The 14,072-nt window shown below is 45.1% G+C and overlaps 1 protein-coding gene across 1 annotated transcript; it reads left to right on the top strand.

The window, feature by feature from the left end:
- Positions 1 to 7,517: 7,517 nt before the first annotated feature.
- LOC122374407 lies at positions 7,518 to 10,655 on the top strand. The gene is made up of 3 exons (XM_043353136.1): positions 7,518 to 7,686; positions 8,037 to 8,230; positions 9,578 to 10,655. The coding sequence occupies exons 1-3, from the start codon at positions 7,534 to 7,536 to the stop codon at positions 10,179 to 10,181; spliced, it is 951 nt and encodes a 316-aa protein (XP_043209071.1). The 5' UTR covers positions 7,518 to 7,533; the 3' UTR covers positions 10,182 to 10,655.
- Positions 10,656 to 14,072: the final 3,417 nt, after the last annotated feature.

Raw genomic sequence — 14,072 nt, 5'->3', positions numbered from 1 at the left:
CGTGCACGGGGTGGGACCCCGTGCGATAGCGAGGTGGGAGCTAGCGTGTGAGCCCAAATATTCGACTGGCGGCTACTAGAACCTGCATGGGGATTCTTAGAAGCCGCTTAGACCCATATATAATGAGTCATGAGTCCCAAGAGTCGATGTAGGGGCCCTAAAAGCGGTGTAGGGTCCATGGCTCCATAAGTTCCGGCGTTGGGACTCTCAGAGGCCGGCGAAAGGGGAACCAAGAGCGGATAAAGTGATTTAACAAGCCGACATTTGGCCTGAGAATCAGTGTGGAGTTCCAGGAGTCTGCGTGAGCTCTCGGAGACCTTCGTAGGGCCCACAAAGGTCGTTCTGAGTGCCCTCTGAATCTGAACTCTTTGCGGAGCCCTTAGAGGCCAGCATGTCCCCTGACACCTGCCTGCGTTGATTTGAGACCCTCCAAGACCCTCCGAAAACTCTGGGTTGGATCCGTCTGTGTTTGATAGCCCCGGAAGATCTGTCGAGCGAAACCTAATTTCGACAGAGTTCGACAGAGCTCTAAGGAGTCCGCAGAGGGCCATTTCAAGTCGATATTTTACCTTTTCGACGCTTTGCGTTCGTTATTTTGTCATTTCGATATTTTGCGTTCGATATTCTGCCTTTTCGATATTCTGCGTTCGATATTCTGCCTTTTCGATATTTTGCGTTCGATATTTTGTCTGTTCAATATTTTGTCTGTTCGATATTTTGCGTTCGATATTTTGTCTTTTCGATATTCTGCGTTCGATATTTTGTCTTTTCGATATTCTGCGTTCCATATTTTGCCTTTTCGATATTTTGTCTTTCGATATTTCGTCTGTTCGATATTTTGCGTTCGATATTTTGTCTTTTCGATATTCTGCGTTCGATATTTTGCCTTTTCGATGTTTTGTCTTTCGATATTTTGTCTTTCGAAGTTTTGTCTTTCGATATTTTGCGTTTCAATATTTTGCTTTCGATATCATGCTATTCGATATTTTGCGAGTTCGATATTTTGCAATTCGATATTATGCAATTCGATATTTTGCGATGTCGATATTTTGCGATGTCGATATTTTGCGGTTCGATATTTTGCGATTTCGATATTTTGCGCATTCGATATTTTGCTTTCGATATTCTGCCACTTCGATAATTTGTCTTCGATATTTTGCTATTCGATATTTTGCTTTTCGATATTTTGTCCGGAACCCCATTTTGCCCCCCCCCCCTGTGGTTTTTCCTGAATAGCAAGAAAACGGCGGCGCGCAGCGCCGCCAAATTTTCAGTACCTTCCCGGGCATCAATTTAACACCTTCACACCAAATTTCAAGTCTTAGGTCACCTTAGGTCAGGAGTTATTGAGGTCAAACGGTCAAACTGAGGTCATGTTTGAGCAAAAATGAACAAAAAACATGCAATCTTGAAACGCTCACCAAATCTACAGTTATCAAGCAATTTCAAAGTTCTTTATATGGTCTAGTAGAAAAAAGCGGCGCTACAAAACTGCTATCTCGGATTTTCAAAATTTTGGGTTCTTGACCCCCCAAAAATTGATTTTTTTAGAAAAAAAAACTAAAAAAAAATCCAAAATTTTCCGAATTTCGAAAAAAAAACGGAATATATGTTAAGTGCCTGCGCTCTTCTATATACATACCAAATTTCAGATCGATATCTCGTTTTTTGGTCAAGTTATAGCGAAAAAAACTGTTCAAAAATGATGACATCAAAATTTTTGAACTCAATTTTTAGCGATTCTAGACCACTTACGGCAAAACAAAGACCACCATTGAACTCCTCGTGACGAGCTGCATCGATGCGATACCCATTTTATGCAAAAATATTAACTTTGAAATTTGACCTAATTTGACCTGACCTTGACCTGACCTTGACCTGACCTTGACCTGACCTTGACCTGACCTTGACCAAAACGTGACCTAAGCTGGCCCCAAAGGCTGCCTGACCCACATAATCGCATTTGTCATGTAAAATGGACCATAAAACATGTATCACACGACACTTTCATATTGTGACCCCCCGTGACCTGACCTCTGTGACCTGACCTGGTATCAGTGACCTCAAATAGCAAAATATGTGTTTGAAGAACATTTTCCCATCGATGATTTTCAATGAAATGCATTTTACTCGATTTTACAACGCATTTCTTGAAATGCCTGTAAACGGTTAAAATTGGACCTTTGACCTGACCTTTGACGTCATCGGTTTGACCTAGGTCAATAAAATTGGGTCACAAGGTAGTTCCCTGATAGGGCTATCCAACACCGTTTGCCGCTTGTCGCTAGGTTGCGTGGTTCTCGAGATCTTAGGGGGGGGGGGCAAAATGCCCCCCCCCCAACAGGGCGCGTTGTTCGGCAGAGCCCAACGGGGCGCGGGATAATGAAAATGATTGATTGTTCTCGACGAAGATCAAAGGCTACTCACGAAAACCATGAACTCGAATAATCCCGCACAAGTTTGTTATCCAAAAGTAAAGCGTCGAGACTTGTAAGCTACACGAATTCATATCAAAATAGAAGGTTAAGCTAGTGATTACTAGCGCTAGCTTTCTGACTTCTGAGTGCTTCCTGAGTTACACAGTACACACTTCTCATATTTATTTCCTTGGACTTCAAAATCGTTACACGTTTTGATCGATTCGTGAAGACGTCATTCGCCATTCGGTTCATAAGGTTCGGTTTAAACTGGTACATAAGGTTTGGTTTGAATTAAACTGAGCGATTGTGACTTCAGCAAAATGCCATCTCTCTAGACTCTTCCCTAGACGCCGAGGTATCCCTTTAGAATTTTCCCAGCCGTGCAGGAAAATATATTCCTGCACGGGGCCGGGATGATTCAATAAATGTCACCGATGTTTTTTAGCGAAAACTCCGAGGGCCGTCAGGCCCAAGGTGCTTTCGCTAAAAACGCGAGGTGACATTTATTGAATTCCCGGCCTTAGGACTGGAAGGCGTTTCCCATACCTGCCGAAAAGCTCACAACTCTATGATAGTGATGTCAGCAGCCGTGTGGTTTAACGCGTTTAACCACACCCCTTGAACCACACAGATTGTAATATTAAAGCATTGCATTTTAAGCTTTGAAAAGTGTGGTATGTAGACCTTGGTTTCCATTTTCCTTCCATCTTCCATTTTGCGCGTTTCGAGCATTCCATGAAAAATCATCAGCCGTGTTGACGTCTGTGTCATCTGAGAGAGCTATTACAGGAAGTCGCTGCGTTCTTTTACTTTCGTAGTTTATTGTCGTCTCTAAGGCTGGCAGCTGACTCACGTTGGACCCATTTATGCCTGTCAAAAAGTCTCATAGGTCCTAACAGGTGGCTCGTGACGGTACAGTCTCCTCCGGGCGATCCAGAGCGGCGAGTCATCGCCGAACACAGCGAGTCCAGGCGACCCGGTTTCTATTTTTACCACAGGACAGTTAGCTACACACCTCAGAGTAATTGCCCACTTCATGATACGACTGGTTCCCAGGCTTCTATTTGGTCTTTGGGCGTCAGAAAAGACCGTTACATACTGTGCTCGCACCGACGATATTACATTCTGATCAGCAGTGCACATTACAGCCGGAGTATAGCTTAGGTATGCCTTATTCTGCGTCGCTTACGAACCAGCTACAGCAGTGGCGCAGCCAGTGGGTGGGGGGGGGAGGTCAGACGGTCAGCTGACCCCCCCTCGCAATTTCTGTGAGGGCCCGCTCTTGTCTGAAACCTTCGGTGAAAAAGTATGGATAGCGAGAGAGAGAGAGAGAGAGAGAGAGAGAGAGAGAGGGAGAGAGAGAGAGGGAGAGAGAGGGAGAGAGAGAGAGAGAGAGAGAGAGAGAGAGAGAGAGAGAGAGAGAGAGAGAGAGAGAGAGAGAGAGAGAGAGAGAGAGAGAGAGAGAGAGAGAGAGAGAGAGAGAGCTGGGGCCTCAGGTGGACGGGGCTCGGGCCCCGGGTGGATGGGGCCCGAGCCCATCCTGGCTGGCGCCACTGAGCTGCAGTCTGCACAGCACATACATACATACATACATACATGTAGCTACACACGCAGTTGCACTCATTACTTTCGTTTCTCTTCTCACTCACTTTTATACTCACTGTTGTGGAGTTGCATTTGACATAAATGAAACAAGGAACGAATAGCAAAACAGCCTGCGTCGGATTGTGTACTCGTCGAGTACACAATCCGACGCAGGCTACTACTCGTAGGTCTTTGTCACTTTATGCGAAATACCTTTCCACCTCCCAGATTCAGTCAATCAATAATTTTACGCTTTAAGGTATTTTTATAATGAATCTATAGAAAAAACGCCTGCATGACCTATAATTTCTGTTCCAGGTATTATGAAGCACGGCAACAGAAGAACACGACCTGTCTGAAGCAATGTCCTCAATGCCTCTCATGAGGCGACACCAGAAGATATTACCGCTCCACTGGCTGGTGATATGCGTCGTCACTATTTTCGGCATCCACATGCTCTTCCAACGGTATCCAGCATGGAGATTCAGTAAGATAACGTGTTTGTGGTGCTGTCTGCCGCAAACAATTACTGCTCCCTGCAAACAATGCTTTTAAAAGATTCAAGTTCAGATGAAGTTTTTGAAAATTAGTATGCATGATTAGCAAATAAATTATGGAGATACGTAGGCAAAAGTAACTGCACTGTAGATTAATCATCATGGAATGGGCGTGATTGTTATGGATTAGAATTCATCTTTCACATATTTGGCATAAGATTTAGGTTTTGCAGTACTGTAGTTTCCTGTGCTAATCATTGGCACGAAGCAAGAACTGCCCAGTATCATTAGGCGTATGGAAAGTGTACTGGCGTCTCTGTTCCACTGGTTCTGTTCCAACGGTATGAAGGTTAGTCTGAATTGTTGTGAGCACTGTTTTGAGAGACATAGACATACTTAAAAATATAATCAAGAAAAGTAACCGTACTCTCATAATTAAAATCAAAAATCTTAAAAAAGGCCAGATAATCTCGAGGAGCTTTCGGCTTACGCCTTCTTCAACTCGCTCTCGAGCAAGTTGAAGAAGGCGTAAGCCGAAAGCTCCTCGAGATTATCTGGCCTTTTTTAATATTTTTTATTTTAATTATGAGAGTACGGTTACTTTTCTTGATTATATTTTTAGGTATGAAGATTAATGCAAACAAAGCGCAAGTGATTGTTCTGGGAACGCCATCGATGCTCCGGGGCTTGCCTTTTGTCTCAGTAAGGTTTAACGGTACTATGTACTGTCACTGAGTCGCGCGCGGTAAAGAACCTAGGTCTCACTATCGACAGATCGCTGAACTTCCACGCGCACATGATCAGAAAATGTACCAGTATTCTTATCTCAATCAGTCATGCTCGTCATGTCCTTCCCGGTCAGGCACTTAAAGTCATAGTAGAATCACTTGTACTATCCGTAGTGAGATATTGCTTGCCCATCTACGGCTCTTGCGGAGCCACGCAAGTGTGAAGATTATAGAAAATTGTTAGCTTCTGTGCGCGTGTCGTGACCGGTAGGCGGCGCAACGATCATGTCTCTGATGCCATTGAGCTCCTCGGATGGTTCACGGCAGAGCAGCTTATTGACTACCATACATTGTGTGCTTTGCGTCGTGTCATCGTGTATGGGGAGCCAGCACACCTATACAGCACCATAGACACACGGGCAGCTGGGACTCACCAGCACGACACGCGCCGCGCTGGAAACCGCATGCTGCCGCGCATACGCACCGAGTACGGCCGGCGAAGGCTGTGTTACCGTGGCGTCAGACTGCTGAACGAGCACCGCCTGGATCCCACCGCTGCCAATTTCCGATCAGCGATGCGGGAGGTCGTAAGAGCCAATCATGAGTGACTGTGCACTCTTTCCTAGAAAGGAATGTATGCTTTTACATACGTATGTGTGCGTGAGGTATTGTGAGCTGAGTTAGTGATTGCTTGTCACACACCATCATTCTCGCCGTTTTTTTTTTATTGACGACTTACGTGAAAGAGTGAAAAGCCTCGTTTTGCTGGATCTTTTTCTAATAAACTGATTGATTGATTTTGCATCATAAAATACAAAAAAAAAACAACAACAACGATAGTTACGAGCAAACGCTTATCGAGTTTTCCAAACAGGCTGAGGGTACTTGCTTGAAGCGAATCTGAGTGTTACAACTTGCAAGGTTCTTATATTGGATGCATGTCTTATAAAGAACAGCGTGAGCTAAAGACGGATTCTAATGCAGTCGAAGTCTTCTCCTTGTCATGCCGAAACGCTAGTCCAGAGCAGGATCAGGGCCTAAGCGCGGTCACAATCGGTCTTGGATAGGTCAAAGAACGTAATGTTTTCCAGCAAACAGGTGTAAAGCCTGACATTTAGCTATGTAATGACGACTCCGACTTCGACTCTGAGCATAATTGTGGACTCCTGACAACGCTGAGTTTGACTCCACAGCCCAAATGGTAACAATTTCAGTTTTAATGTGAGAGATCGTACCTACGATAAACCGCACCTTCGGTCGACTCTTGGTACTACACGACACGACTTAACATCAATTATACTTTAATTATTTATATAAATTATATACACATTTATCGCTTTGTTTTACAGATCCAATCGTCACAAACTATCAGGACATGACGCTACAAGACGAGGCGCTAAGTAGCAACCTCTCTGATTCTTTCTCGGACGAAGGGCTAATGAACATCAGTGAAATAACACAGCCGGTGATGGTGGTACTAGTGGCATCAACCGCTCGAAGTGGCTCCACCTTTCTTGGTAAGGCATCCAAGTGGCATATGCCTTGCATTACATGCATACCTTGCATGGTATACATTATTGGTTGATGCCTCGACCAACTGCACTGCTCTTGCGTCAATACATTTTCTTTTTTATGAATGAAAAGGGCATTAATGATCGCAACATAGCTACAACTAAGCCAGTCAGGTACTACCCAATGTTTCGTATTATTTACCTTTCGCTTGCTTTTACGAGCTATTTTGCTTGTGCGCAATAGTTTGTAGAAATAGTTTGATAGTGTATATATCTGCCCAGCCCACGTTATTACTTTTATGAGCGTGTGCAATGAACGTGCGCAAAATGCTTGCTGCAAACGAAACCGAACCCCGGGCCACAGACAATAAATCTAAAAGTGCTATGAACTGTAACTAAAGAATCCCGAGAAATGTAGTATCACGAGTCAAAATTACGTGCAATCAGCTACATGGCTGGGAAATTAACACCAGGCTTCGTCCACACCTGACAGCTTGTGATTGCTTCCGCATGTCCCCAAAGTTTGTCGCTGATTCCGCCCATTGCTTGTCATTTCTTTCGCCTATAGTCTGTCATTGCTTCTGTCTAAAGTTTGCCATTGCTCCTACCCAAATTTTGTCCCTGCCTATGCCGACAAAGTGTTACTCCCTCGATGGCTCACCATTGGTTCTTCCCGAAATTCTTCACTTTTTCTACCCACAACATATTACCTACTGTTTTTGCCCATAATTTATCGGTGTACCGCCGACAATTTGTCACTGTTTCCACCCACAGTTTATCGCTCCTTCCGCCCATGTTTGACGAGAGTCTCGACATGGAGATCTGGAGAAAACCTCAGCTACCGCACCTGAGCGGCCGGCAACGGGAGCAGCTGTGTCACGATCTCAAACTGCGGATAGTGAAGGCAGTTCGACCGGGGTTGGGCAGCGTACTACCGCTGCTAATGGTAGGTGAAAGCGGCTATTATGTATAATGCTAGATGCATCCTTTTGGCTGCGTCATGTTTCTATTTTGAGTGATAGGCGATCGCCTGAAACTGATTGTTCATGATGCTCTTGACATGAGCAGAATGATTATAGTGATTTATTCGTTTTTCGTTGTTGTTTTGCCTTTTCTTAGTTAGCCCTAAGCATTCAGGCATATTTTTCTTCTATAAGCGCACTGGTGTTATTAATTCTTAATTCTTATCGCTATGTAGCAATAGCCAACAGAATGCAGTAGATGCTCAAGTCCGAAAGCCTACCTTTTACTAACGGGATAACGCCCAACCTGCTCGCATTCTTTCTCTCTTGACAGGAGCCCGACATTAACCTGCACGTGTTTCACCTGGTGCGGGATCCACGAGCGGTGGCTAACTCCGTCCTAAAGAAGGAAGGCTGGATCGACATGTTTCCTACTTCTATGATCTGCGAAAATATCCGAGAGAGTCTTCGGGTTCTCCGAGAGTTCAATAAGACCGAGCTGTTGGAGCAGCGCTACACTTTGGTTAGGTATGAGCGAGAAGGTGACGGGCATGGGAGAGGGGAGATGGAGAAAGACAGAGAGGGACAGAGTCAAGGAAACAGAAACAGAAACAAAGGCAGACAGAGTCAGACATAAGACAGAGACAGGGAGACGCAGGTAGCAAGACAGATAAAAGGAGACAGATACGGACTCATAGTTAGCTTCTTCTCATAGGCGACGGAACGGGGAGGGCACCGGGGCCCCGTGCCCCCTTTGATTTTGGCATTTTAACTTTATCCCTATGGGCGTTGCATGCCAAGAATGGGACCGAAAGTCGGCAGTGCCCCCCCCCCCCTAAATTGAAGGTGTCCCGCCGTTACTGATTCTTCTTACAATCAATTGGCTTCCATTCACGTAGATGAGGGGGGGGGGTAACATTCAATAATAGTTTAGGTACAGTAGTGTTTCCCCATTGGATTAATATCTAAAAGTAAAAGTGCTTGTTGACTGTTGAAACTTGAATACCTTGTCTTAGTCCCAAAACACACTACGTGCCGCATATAGGGCAACACTTACCTAGGACAGGTAATTGTGTTAGGCTACTCCATGCTAATGAGACAAAATGAGTGATAAGTGATAATGTTATGTTGCACAAACACTGAACTGACTGGGATGGTAAGCCACTAATCGGGTAGTAAGTCAGTCAGTTAGTTAGTTAGTTCGTTCGTTCGTTCGTTCGTTCGTTCGTTCGTTCGTTCGTTAATTAGTTAGTTAGTTAGAGCTCGTTAGTTAGTTAGTTAGTTAGTTAGTTAGTTAGTTAGTTAGTTAGGTAGTTAGTTAGTTAGTTAGTTAGTTAGTTAGTTAGTTAGTTAGCCGCTCCCTTTGACCGCATGCGGATTATTCCGAAGACTGCAACGCTGCAGCTGCAGCAGTGTGAGCCCGGCGGCACAGCCTAGTTTCAGGCGTTTTATGTGCTGCCATCTAGCGACAAAAGACAGTACTTTCATTTGCAGTCTCGTCGGGCAGGTAACGCCTGCGTATGCTCCGGTCAGAGATAGAAACGGAGGCAGAGACAGAGATAGACAGCCAGCGACAGAGGCAGAGACAGAGATGGACCTTGGGTAATAGGCTGCAAGGGGACATTCAGTCGGGCCAAGTCATTTATTGACCCCGATAAGTTCACAAGTAGGTAGCCTCTGAGCGACAGTATGACAAAAATGACTGTTTTCTTGGATTACCAGGCACCAGCTCGCTTGAAAGTTGAAGGTACCGCTTTTTTTTAAGATAAAAAATGAAAATAAATTATCCATCCGGATAACTTGTTGACCCCAATAGACCAGGTGGTGACCTAACGACAGTGTGTCAGCCGAGTGACTTTTTGACCCCTGCCCCAGGTATGAGGACCTGGTGGCCGACCCAGAGATGGAAGCCCGCCGACTGTTCCGGCGACTCGGCTTCCGGCTTCCGGATAACGTTCTGCGCTTCATTTCTACCCACTCTAAGCGGCACTACACCAGCCCTGCCATCTTGCGGGAGAAACCAACACTACAGCCTTCAACTACCACCACCAGACGTCCCTCCACCGCTAGAAAACCTCCGAGAAAACAGCTTCTCACTTTCATTCGATGGTTGCTGGGAAAATATCGCACCGCGACCACAACCACTGAGGCGGGCCCGATCATTATACCCACCTCTGCTCCCGATGTGCACGACTATTTCGGAACGGTACGAGACGCGTCGTTCAATGGATTGCAGTGGTTGGAAGAGCTGCCTTTGGAGAAAAGACGAGAGGTGGAGAGTCACTGTGGGGATGTGTTGGCTGATCTAAATTACCCTCTGGTGTACAGCCAGGAGAGGGTGGACAATCTAACAGAAGTATCACTGGAGAGGATGGACAATATAACAGAAGTATCACAGGAGACTGTGGATAATTTAGCAGAAGTATCACATCTAGAAACCCAGGACAATCTTACGGTAAAAACAAAGGCAACTGGCTGAAAACTGTCTTACTGAAACAGCACATTAGTAAATTATAGTAGCAAACCGTGGCTCAGAAAAGCAGTAGGTAGGTACATCACATAGGTAGGTAAGATTGGCCACAGGCCAATTTAGAACAGGATAAACGCAAGCCATCACTGATCAGGGTAAGTCAAAACTTTATCCGAACGAATGAGCAAAATTATTTACGGTTATTGATGTTCTTCATGCCTAAAAAGACCCTCTGATCTGGCCCAATGATTTTTTCAGGCCATTTGAGGATATGATGCAGGCAACTTGAGAAGTACCTATTGGTGCTCTGTTGTGTATGGAAATTGGAATCTTATTGCATAGTCTTATCGCGTGCCACTATTTCATGCGATTCGCCTGCACGATCCTGCTTCTACATGATTTGTTGCATGAAAATAGCCGTTTTCACGACGGCCATCTGGTACACATTTGGTGCACATCTGGTGCAGATTAGGTGCAGATTTGGTCAAATTAGGTTCAGTATCTCTCTTAGTAGCTATCAGCTAGGATTGCACTATTTGCTTATAGGCCTGCTTTGTCATAGTATGAGAGAATTTCATCGATTAAAACACTGAAATAAATTCATAAAATAAAGATATTTGCTGTAAAAGAGATCAGGTGCAGATTTGGTCAAATTATGTGCACTCGCCGAATAGACTGTCGTGATAACGGCTATTATAAATTATGATAGCATGCTTTCGCTTAATGATAGCGAATCTAGTCCAATATAACTTTAAATGGATCCTGTGGATCCGATATTCTGCATATAAAAGATGTCGATGGATCTGGGAATCTCCGCTGTGCAAACTATGCTGCTGGATCCTATGGATGTGTGAACACTGAACATATAAAATGGTGTCTTGGAGCTCGATATTGAGCTTGCGCAAGGGCAGGGACGCAAGCTGACCACTGAATCAACGAAACCAATATTTTCTTGCCGTAGTCAAGTTCTTGTGTGGGGAGGCCTTCTTTATATCTGAAGCATATAGGGGGTTAGCTAATGCTCTCAGGGTATGCGGGTGTATATGAGTTGATGCCGAGATGTTTCTCAGGATATGTTTTGGTACAACAATATTGTCATGTGGTTAGCTGTAGTTGAGTAAGCCATCTGGACAATAAAAGGCAGCTTTGTTGACAAACGAGTAACTCTCGTAGTAGGTTATTTAATTACCAATGGGTATGACCGACTGTGAAAGTAACTGCGATGCAAAAATGTGCGATAGACTTTGTATAAGGTTCACTGTGTAGTGTATACCTACTGTATAATTATGTGTAGTGTATGACTTACTGTCTTCATTGCGAATAAATTTATCTTCATTGTAACAGCGCGAGGTTTGGATAGATAAAAAACATATTTTCACTGATTTTATGCATCATGAATGCGGGACTGCGGCACGAGCCGACGGGGCGCGATACCCCCCCCTCCCCCGGAACGATCTGAAGGGACGAAGTGTATTGCCTGTATTCAGACAAGGACAAAGGGCACAGCCGCGACAGCGGTCTATCCGAGTACAGAGTGTGAAAGCTCGGACAGTGACCAAACAACATGGATCATGTGCCACTGCTTACACCACGGTGGGGCGCCGGCGAACAGCGTTCAAAAGCGGTGTTCACACTGCGGTGGTATGTGGAAAAGACGCAATTGAAGGCTGTGAGCCTTACATCCATCTTGCCACATTGTTCATGTTTATACATTATTGGGGCCTGGGCCACATAATATGTTATGCCACATGCTGTCCATCTGCCCTGCCGCGTTGTATGTCGTGTGAGAAGTGTAAGTGCAGTTTCAGTCGACAAATAAACGTAGAAGTTGTGTATAAGCCTACGCCTAACGCCATGATCGATGTATGTAGAGCTCAGTGAGTGCCAAAAGTGAATGCAGAACGGTTTCACGACAGTGCATTTATCACAGTTACGCTCAATAGGCCTCAACAGCTGATACAGCTTATACCAGCAATGCAGTGCCTACCTATGAAATCAACATCAATCATCACGAGGCTTTTGTTGTGCACCATCGCAAAGAATCACTGTATGTTCGTCACTGTATTGCAATCACGTCGCAAAAGGTTCCGCTGGGCGGTTTTTCGTATAGGCCTCGAGTGTATTCATGTGATGCTGGCGGGGAGCATTCTGGTCTAGGGGTAAGTTCCTTGCCTCTAGATTCAGCCATCCGGGCTCGATTCCCGGGCAATGCACGTGGCATTGCCGCTACCTGGCCGCTTGGAACAGCGTGAGAGTTCCGGTTAGCATTTGGTCCACCGGATATGGTGGTAAACCCAAACCAACCAACCATGTGATGCTGGCAAGTCTGGCTGCCCTTGCCAAAACTTTTTGCCCACAACTGTTGCCTATATCATTTTAAGCCGTTATCAATAACAGGGTGCTTGCATACAACGCGCTTTACTCAGCCTCCAAAAGAACGTCTTTGACCGAGGACTGAGGAGGGCATTTTTTATATTTCCTTCGAAAAAAATATCGACGCTAAACATCATAGAAGCAGGCTTAGAATACTAAGAAAGGCCTCATCTTATCACATCTAAGATACTCTTCACATATTAAGTAACGGATACGTCAATTTGTCTACCGTCAACGTCAGGCAAAAGGTAAAAATTAAACTTATTGGGGACGCGTCCGGAGGGCTATTGTTCACATTCTATTTCGAGATAAGACTTAAAGAAATAGTGTTAAAAAAAAATCGGCAACATGGATGCATTGCAAATCAGAGTTACGCATCTTTTTTTTGGCTTATCAAAAGTGGTCATTCAGAGGAAAAATAATTTCTAGCAGCTCAGTAATTTTATTAGCCACTTTTTGAAAAGATATCTACATTTTTACATTTATTTTGTTGGCCAGGTGGCCGTCAAACCAATTTGTCGGCTCCCCACCGTATCCATCGACTGACGGACGGACGGTAGGTAGACACCGTTTGTCATGGATCACCGCCTCAGAAGCCGCCGCAGTGAAGCCACACTACACCCATGGTTATATACGTATACATAGACTATAATTTAACTCTTACCACGATCTATCAGTGATATCACACAGTGCAGTGTGACCATTTGGTTATAGCACAGCAAAATACACGAACAAATATTCGTCCAGCGTTGACAGAAGCAAACATTACACCCTGACGCGACATATTTTTTACTGTGATACAGCTATGCTTTTACATAGCATAGGTACTGACTAGATATTACAAGTGTGTAACTTAGCCATAGCACCACACAATGATCTAGTGCCACAAGTCTGTGATAAAGGAACAATTTTGTTGTATCCGCTGAATATGAAAGATAGTGAGGCACTGCTTGCGAGAGAAACACTGCATCTTGCCCTGATTTGAAACTAGACGCTACCGAGCTACCGTGCTAAAATGTGCTACCGGATCGGCTAATGTGTTTATCACCAGAAAGGCGTTGGATCTACCCTAACTTCAACACAACACCTCACACTCTGACGTAGTACCAAATCGGCGATGTCTCTCCAGGACATCCTAGACTAGTGGACGCGGCGTCAGGGCCAGGGGTGACGATGAGGTCTCCTTCAGCCACACTATCCGTACTCACTCCTAGGTTCAGGAGGGCACGCTCGTCACCAACAGGTCCAAGCCAGGGGACTGTGTAAGGATCTCGTCTCCAGGAGGGAAGCGACTCCTGAGGCAGAAGCTGGATCGCCGCCGTGGAAGGGAATAACTCCTGTACAGAAACGTGGCTCGAATCGGGTGAGTACATCAACAGAGATTGACTCGTATGGGCTTTCCACCAGCCTCCCACGGTGAAATGGCCGGCGCTGACGGTCTTTTGGGTGTTTTCATCGCCCGGATAAACGTTTTGTGCATCAGCGAGTCCCCCGAGAAATCCTCCTATCAGTACATCCAGGGGTCCC

This window comes from Amphibalanus amphitrite, unplaced genomic scaffold (genome assembly GCF_019059575.1).
Source record: "Amphibalanus amphitrite isolate SeventyFive unplaced genomic scaffold, NRLGWU_Aamphi_draft 001652F_arrow, whole genome shotgun sequence".
In the NCBI taxonomy this organism is placed as follows: domain Eukaryota; kingdom Metazoa; phylum Arthropoda; class Thecostraca; order Balanomorpha; family Balanidae; genus Amphibalanus; species Amphibalanus amphitrite.
Note: the sequence above shows the minus strand (reverse complement) of the source record. Positions and strands in the feature narration are given on the sequence as shown.